The sequence below is a fragment of the Hydra vulgaris genome, chromosome 03 (genome assembly GCF_038396675.1).
Source record: "Hydra vulgaris chromosome 03, alternate assembly HydraT2T_AEP".
Lineage (NCBI taxonomy): Eukaryota > Metazoa > Cnidaria > Hydrozoa > Anthoathecata > Hydridae > Hydra > Hydra vulgaris.
In genome coordinates this window covers 60,748,186-60,756,663 of record NC_088922.1, presented here as the reverse complement: position 1 = coordinate 60,756,663, position 8,478 = coordinate 60,748,186, and the positions used below count along the sequence as shown (strand labels likewise).

General features: G+C 23.5%; 2 protein-coding genes across 4 annotated transcripts in view; one reads left to right on the top strand and one right to left on the bottom strand.

Moving 5' to 3' along the window:
- LOC101238626 (uncharacterized) overlaps positions 1-8,478 on the top strand; it is a 144,805-nt gene that overhangs the window by 108,946 nt on the left and 27,381 nt on the right. The window contains exon 26 of the mRNA XM_065794620.1: positions 4,474-4,722. Coding sequence (XP_065650692.1) covers positions 4,474-4,722 — 249 coding nt within the window. The remainder of the gene's footprint in view (positions 1-4,473; positions 4,723-8,478) is intronic.
- Positions 28-3,614, bottom strand: LOC136078317 (uncharacterized). Of its 3 annotated transcripts, XM_065793894.1 has the most exons (14): positions 3,530-3,614; positions 3,247-3,343; positions 2,790-2,955; positions 2,221-2,416; positions 2,046-2,102; positions 1,889-1,921; positions 1,767-1,799; positions 1,142-1,176; positions 864-924; positions 680-741; positions 568-592; positions 404-489; positions 304-328; positions 28-134 (listed from the first exon to the last, which is right to left on the bottom strand). In XM_065793894.1, exons 1-14 carry the CDS (start codon positions 3,557-3,559, stop codon positions 30-32), a joined length of 1,011 nt encoding a protein of 336 aa, XP_065649966.1. In that variant the 5' UTR covers positions 3,560-3,614; the 3' UTR covers positions 28-29. The 3 variants fall into 3 exon arrangements, with proteins under 3 accessions (XP_065649966.1, XP_065649965.1, XP_065649967.1); XM_065793893.1 differs by lacking the exon at positions 28-134 and having other exon boundaries at positions 141-328; XM_065793895.1 differs by lacking the exon at positions 28-134 and having other exon boundaries at positions 141-328; positions 2,853-2,955.

Sequence of the window (8,478 nt, the reverse complement as noted above, 5' to 3'; positions counted from 1 at the left end):
ACTTTAAAAAATTAATTGTTAATTTCGGTTTACTTGGACCCATGAGGACTTTCTTCTAAACCTATATGATGGTTTCCATTGTTCTCATTAGACACCATAAAAGTAGTTTTTTCTATTCCAATGGTTGGCAAACACTTATTTTAAAATGAATTATATATATATATATATATATATATATATATATATATATATATATATATATATATATATATATATATATATATATATATATATATATATATATATATATATATATATAAACACACATACAAACATATAAATATAAAAACTCAAATTAATTACCTCCTCAACACTGATTTTAAAAGATCTAAAAATTATTTAGCTTGTTAATAGAATAATTTTCAGTAAAAAGGTTACAAGCTAAAGAACTTAATAAAATTACTCTTGAATCACATTATCGGAGTTCGCTTTTTTTTGCTTCATTGTCTTGATCTCTTTTATATCAATCATTAGGTTTTTCTTTTCACTCTGCACATAAAATCAGTGTGGCATTTTAGTTTATATTTATTGCATCCTTTTAAACAAAAATAAAATTATCAAAACTACCTCATCAATTTTTTCTTCAGTGGGTCTAAAGAATGTCACTTTCATAATTAGTTAGTGACAGAAAACAATTGAAGAACAACTATTTTAAAAATAACTAATTTTTAAATTTTACCTTACAAGAAGAATGTCAGATAAAGAAACCATTGGTTCGTACTCTAATTCTAGTTTGCAAGACTAGACATAAATATATGAGATATTGACTAATTTGATTATTTAACATTGATTAATTAATTATCCCAAGCAATATAATTTAAATGAATAAAACATTGTAAACAAAAATACAACTGATGTAATACCAATACTTCTTCTGATTCCTTGAATAACACAGCCGGGGACTGACGCAATTGATTCATTAAACTATAAAATTGATCAATAAGTAGAAAAAGCAAATCAATGGTAAAGGAGAATTAACAAAAATAGCTTAATTCAAAAAATAAAATATTTTTTAACTCAAGTCTGACATATTCACCCAAAATTTCGATATCTGTCAATATTAAGTTCAAGCTTTGTTAAAAACAAAAAGTAATAAACTATAACAAAAAATTAGAAAATAAGTGAGACTAAATTTGGTTACTTTGTTGCAAGAGAACTTTCTTTCAAACCTACATCCTGAAAGAAAGAAATATTTTATAAAAATAAGTTTATGTTTTTATAAAATTTTTATAAATAAAACCCAAAAATTTCTGAATAATTATTTTTAAAGAAAGCTGAAAAATTTTAACTAACTGAAATATATATACACACATATATGTGTGTATATATATTTATATATACACACATATTTTGTATGTGTATATATACACACACACACACAAAATTTATTTTTCTTTATTTTTTTCTTAATTTAGCTTTAAGCTAATGGCTTTCTTAATTTCTATGAAATATTTAATATATTTTTTATAAGACTGAAAAAAGCTAGAAAAAAAAACATTGCAAAAATATATATTTAAATTAGTATTCACATAAAACTTTTTGGAAATCTGGAAAAATTGAAAGTTTAAAAAAACCCAGATTTTTGGATAAATCTAGAAAATTTTTTGCAACTCTTTTCTTTTCAAAAAAAAAACAGTTTTTATTGATATCTAGGCATTTGAGGGAAAAAATATAAAGTAAATGCTAAATATGATTTATTTAAATTTTATTCATAATAGTTTTCAAATAAATTTTAAATTATTTGAAAAAGCTGACAATAAAAATACCTCTAATTGATTAGAACTTGAACACAACAAAACCTTTAAAGCAATTTTATTTTAAAATGTTTAAAAAAAATAATATATAAGTATAGAAAATTTATCTATAATAAATGCACAAATACACAAACCTCTGACACCTTTGTCAAATGTTGTTTAAGAGGCTGAAAGTGAAATGAAACAAAAATTAATAAATAAATTTTATTAACTTTTACGCTCTTAAAAGAATTATTTACTAAATAAAAAAACAACTAGGTTGTTAAAATACAAAAAGTATATAGAGTAAACCTTTCCAAGTAATGAATTTCTCAAGTCATTAACTGTTAATGGTTTTAAATAGTCTCTCTAGATAAGATAAATTTTTGATTAGGATGTAGAAAATCTTAAGCAACAAAATTAATAATCTTAAACTAAATCTATTTATGAAAACAAACAAAAAATGCATAAACTACAAAAAATTTACAGAATCTCTCCATTTTTGATTGATTTTGTCTCCATAATCATATCGCAGCTCAGTATTCAAAGGAATGAAACATTTGGAAAAAAACATAAGGCGATACTTTCCTTCCACCAAACAACATTTTGGCCTACAGTTTGAAAACTTTTCAGCTGAATCGTTAATAAAACGTCCAAAAGACAATGAAAAAGTGGCATCAATGCTAAATTTCATTATAAAATTATAATATCAAAAATCATTTGAATTTTAGACATAGAAACACCGAATGTTGATAAGATTCTCACCCAATAACAATAATATTAATAATAAAACATAATAATAAAAGTTTACGAAAGTTATTTTTCAACAGCCTATTAAACATAATGTAACTTAATAAAATTCAGCTTCTTGAACTTGAGTTTTCTTCAATAAATAAAATTATTTTTTCAAATTATTAAAAGCAATAGTTTAATTATTTATCACATAAAACTTAATTAAGTTTAACACAAATATTAAGGAGATTATTATAAGGAACCTTTCAATATTTATCATCAATTATCATTATAAAAAATTATATTGTCGAAAAAATTACATACCTCACTCTTTCAGAGCCAAAATCTACATCATAAATAAAACAACCTTTTTTTTCCATAAAATACTTTTTGTGACGCAGTTTTGCTTCCACACGAGATATAACTTCACCTTTATATTCTAATAAAACTTCGTTAGCTTCAAAATCTCTTTTGGTAAAAATCCCATAACCTAATATATTACATCTCAAAATATATGTAAAGTATTTGAAAAGAAAACTAATATGTCCTTTAACATTAAAGGACATGCTATAACATGTTATAAGAACATGTTATAACACGTTAAAGGACATGTTATAACACATTTTAAAATATTTTTAGATAACACTAGGATTATTTTTATCTGTTCACTTAAGATATTTACAAGTTATGATAAATAAACATAAATGTAAAATAAAATATAAAATACTAAATATTATGCTTGTTATAAAATAATTAACATATTATAAAAAATGAAACAAACCAATTTTATTATCAATGAACAACTTTTTAAAATGCTGTGATTCATCTCTTTCACAAGCATATACTAACTTTTGTTTGGCTGAAACTTCAGATCCTCTCTAAATATTATACAGATATCAATATCTATTTCAACTAATCTTAAATGAATGTGTATATTCTGTAACTGTATATATAATATAAAAAACTTTTTTTGGTTTATATTATATATATATATATATATATATATATATATATATATATATATATATATATATATATATATATATATATTTAAGGAACTTTACCTTTTCATATGATTTCACAATTTTGTCCATGATATAAACTGTTTAATTTAAAAACTTTTTCTTACTAAACTTCAACTGCTAAATATAAGCAAAAAATAATATTTATAATGTGTTTATGATATTATTAGAAACACATTATAAATATTATTTTTTATTTATTATTATTATTGCTTAACATTAATAAGCAATACTAACAATAAACATTAATAATGTTGTAGAATGGAAACAGTTAGATTTTCTCCAGATTTATTATTGAAGATTGTTTGGGTTATTTAAATTAAAGGCAGTTGCATGAAAAAAAAATTATTTATAATAGGGACAATCGAACAAAAATATATATAATATAGCAATAAACATCATAAAACAGTCAAAATATTATTAAAAATTAACGCAAAACTTTTAAGAATATCTTGATCCAAATTCATCTGAATCTATAACAATTAAATAAATATACAAACACATGTATCTTGCTGAAATTCCAAGAAAATAACTTTTATTTTAAGCGATTAAACTTATTCAAATAAATAAAAAAATAAAAAACGTGTAACAAATAAAAAAAAGGTTTTTGATTTTCTTTTAAGAATTCTTCAAAATAATTAAATAATAATTACCTTTAGCCGGTAGCGAAAACGGTAAATATTAGGTAGAGAAAGCACTAAATTGTAGTAAAAGCACAAAGCGGTAGAAATAGCACAAACGTTAAATGTAGTGAAAGCACAAAACGGTAGAAAAAAAACATTGCGTAGAAAAAGCACAAAAAAAAAGCGTAGAGAAAGCACAAATCTGTAGCGAAAGCACATATCGCGTAGAAAAAGCACAAACTACGCGTAGAGAAAGCACAATTGAGATTATTGTTATTATTATTGTTATTATTTTTGTTATTATTATTGTTATTATTATTATTATTATTATTATTATTATTATTATTATTATTATTATTTTAGTATGCACCAAACAAATAGAAATTGGATTTCTATTGGACGCTTCAACAAGTGTCACATCAGCTAATTGGAAAATAATAATAAATTTTATCCAAGATTTTTCTAAGCAGTTTAAAATGGGTCCAACCGGAGTGCGATTTGCAGTTATTGATTTTTCTGATGATGCCATACTTCAAATTAGTGTTTCAGATCCCAGATTTTGGGATCATGAAACTTTTGGTGAAAAAGTCTCCAGCATTGAATACTCACAAGGTAAGGTTTAAAGCTTAACTTTTTTATAAATGTATAAAATACTGTTTACCTAAGTTCTACAGTTACTTTGTCAAGGCTCAATAAAAGTCTTTGTTTTGGCTTTGTAATGGCTCAATGAAAAGCTTTTAATTTTGTACATTTATGCATACATCATAATTTAAAAAAATTCTACCAATAATGTTTATTGAAATCATAAAGGCTGGTCTTGATCTTTGATTGATTCTATGCTAGATTCATACTACATAAAATTTTTCAAAAACAATCAGTAGTTTCTAAATGATAAATATTCTAGACTCTTGTTTTATCACTTTATTTTATTGCATCTAGTAATTAAACAATTTCTAACAAAATAATGTTGAAACCTTTGCTGAAGCCCGGAGCCTATAATATTTTATACAGCTCTGAAGAAGTTTCTTCAATTTTTTTAGACAAGATTTGGATTTAGGTTACTGATGACACTGGTTTATTGCACTTTTATTATTTGTTTTTCATTTTACTTACTGTATAAGTATAATATATGTATCATTTAAGTATCATTTAAGTCATTTCATGTTTTCTAATGTAATGAACACATAAAAGTTAAACCTAGTTCCAGTCTTCAACTACCAGATTAAAATTACAGTACTCATTCATAACATATTTTTTAAAGAGATGAGTTATGTAATTAAGGTCAAGTTTAGTTAAATTTTGGTATGCAAAGTTTTAGATCTTCAAACTTAGTATAAATAAATTACTTTTCTTATTTTTAGGAATTTTTAACTTTTTTAGATAAGTGCAATATCTATTACATTATATTGGTATATAGATGTACAATTATTTTTAATGATTTAATACTGACACATGAGTTTAGTTTTTGTAAATTAATAAACTATTATTGTAAAAAAAGTATAAAATATTCTTTTGAAAATGAGTCTAGAAATAGAGTTTACAAAGACTTTTGTTAAAATTAAATACTGAATATTATACTGAAACTGAAAAGAAGTTTTTATGCAAGTGCAAAGTAATTGATTCTACTACAAAAGATAAAAAAAAAAAACTGTTATGTTGAACTGAGTTCATTATCTACATTCAGTTTAGGGTACCATAAAAATTGCATCCATTCTGATGTGTATAAAGTTATAGAACAAAAGGAAATGGAAAGTAAGAATTCTGGTGTTGCAACCTCCTCAGGTAGTAAAATCAAGTAGGCCTTATAATGAATTTAATAATAAATTTTTTTTTTACTTGTAAAGAGGTTAAAGTATCTATGGTTGTTGATAAATTTAAAGGACCTATTATTGAAATAGTTGTAATGAATTTTTTTGCGAGCAAAACATCGTAACTTAGATGAACAAAGTGAACCTGTTCATGAGTCCATTAAAAAAATTTTAAAGATTTTTATAAAGAATTTAAAGGAAACAAAAAAAAATTTGTTTTAGTAAAATAATAAATGTTCTTGTAAGCTTTAAGTAAAGGAAGCAATACTAAAATATTCCAAGATGATCAAAGATAATGTACAAGATGATCCAAGATGATACCCAATTAGTAATTGCTCTACCACTAACACAACTAAGTGTTGAGAGGCTCTAAATTTTATTAAATTAGATTTGAGAACTTTAATAAATAAAGGTTTTATTGATTCAATTTTGCTTTTTCAAAAAAACTGTTTATTAGAAAATACTGCTTTTCATGAAGTGTTCATAAACAAGGTGGGTCTTATAAGATATTAATTTTTATTAAGAAAAAAATTGTTTGTACCTTGTATTAAAAAGAAATTAACTTTAATTTAGAGTTATAATTAATTTAATTTACTGTAATGCAGGTTTATATTTATAATTAATTAATTACATAATCTTACAATAATAATACTTAGTTAATTAATTACTTATCAAAGTTGAAATGTATTTTAAAAGCTTTACAGTTGTCATTAAAATATATATATATATAGGCCTAGTTAAATTCCATTCATTGTTTTTAATTTATTAGGGTTTGTACAACTTTTGTTATATAGAGCTTATGCCTGCATAGTTTAGGAAATGATTAAATTTGTTAGAAAAATATGGGCAAAGGCCTTCGCTACATATGCTATATATTATATGTTAATTAAAAATACTTTTATAATTATTTAATTACATTTATGAGTTGGCTACTTATCTAGTTAGTTATTTATATCTATATCCAAAACATCGCAGCATAAAACAAGACTAAGTAAAGATTATTAAATAAGTTTTATTTACCAAGAAAATAAATTTTTATACTCATAGCCAATAAAAAAGTTTTATGATTAAAAAGGTCTATTGTTTACTTAAAAATTTTTAAAATATTTTCGCCACTTTTTACTAGTGTGTCTTTTTTAGCAGGTATGCCTATGCATCAGCTCAAAATATTATTAAATTTATTTTTAGTTAGCTTAAAATTTATAAAGCAACATTTAAGAACTGAAAAGTACATGCATTGACTAACAAATAGGGTTTGTGTTGGAGCAAGGTTAAGGTTAGGGTTAGGGTTAGGTTTAAACATGGTTATATTTCAGTAAAACTCATTTTTGTAAATAGATTTAAAAAAAAAAAAAAAAAAGAAATTTAATATGTAATAATTAAATAAAAATAATAAAAATAGTATAAAAAATATATTATTTTAGCAAATATTAAATTTAATTATTTATAAATAAAAATGGACGAAAATTAAAAAAAAAATCAAAAAAAGAGTAACGTTGTTTAACGTCATAAACAACAAAAGTTGTTTATGGGTTAAATTGTTACAGTAAAATGATTTACTAGGAATTTACTACGCATTTACTAGGAATATATGTATATATATATATATATATATATATATATATATATATATATATATATATATATATATATATATATATATATATATATATATATATATACACACACACACATATATATACAAACATAAATATATATTTTTTTATTCTGATTCATTCCCAACAAGGATGCAAGCAACCACTACTATGTTTAGAGTTACTATAAAAAAAGAATATTGTTATAGGGCAAAGAAACAGTTGAAAAAACTTAAAAAGTTGAAGGTTGTATGAGTCAGGAAAACATGAAGATGTGAGAGTGTTCCGAAGGGTTGACGTACGAGGAAAAAATCTAGATGAATAAAAGTTTTTAGAGCATGTAGGGATCGATATAGTAAATGAATGAGACTTCAGCCTCATTCATTTACTAGATGTAGTAACTGAATGAGGCTGAATGACGAGTCAAGCAAGAGTGAGTTTTAATTGATGGAACTAGAGATGATAGCTCCTTTGAGCAGCGACCATAATAGTATTTGTAGAAAAGAGAAAGAGATGCAACTTTACGGTGATGGGAAAGAAGCTCAAGCTTAGTAGGTAGAGTGGATCCAACTATTTTTATAATATATATTATGGGTGCACCAATGCATCAGCATCAGCCTGCCGATGCATCAACCATTTAGCCGATGCATCGGCATCGATCTTGGTAACCATCGGCTGATGCCGATTGTTTTTAAAAAACTTTTTTTTATATTCATGTTTCTATATTGTATGTAAAAATATAATTATTCCATAAACGAAAATGCATGAGTAAGCCTAAGTTATTATATAGATGTATCTGCAATCACTAAACCTTCAAATATTTTTTTAACCATTTTTTATTATGTGCTATCTGTATTTAGTGACTTTTTATAATTTAGGAAAGCAATTATATGAATTATAGATCTAAACTATACAAAGAGATAAGTTTAAAATCAATAAATATAATGTAAAATGTAAATAAAAAT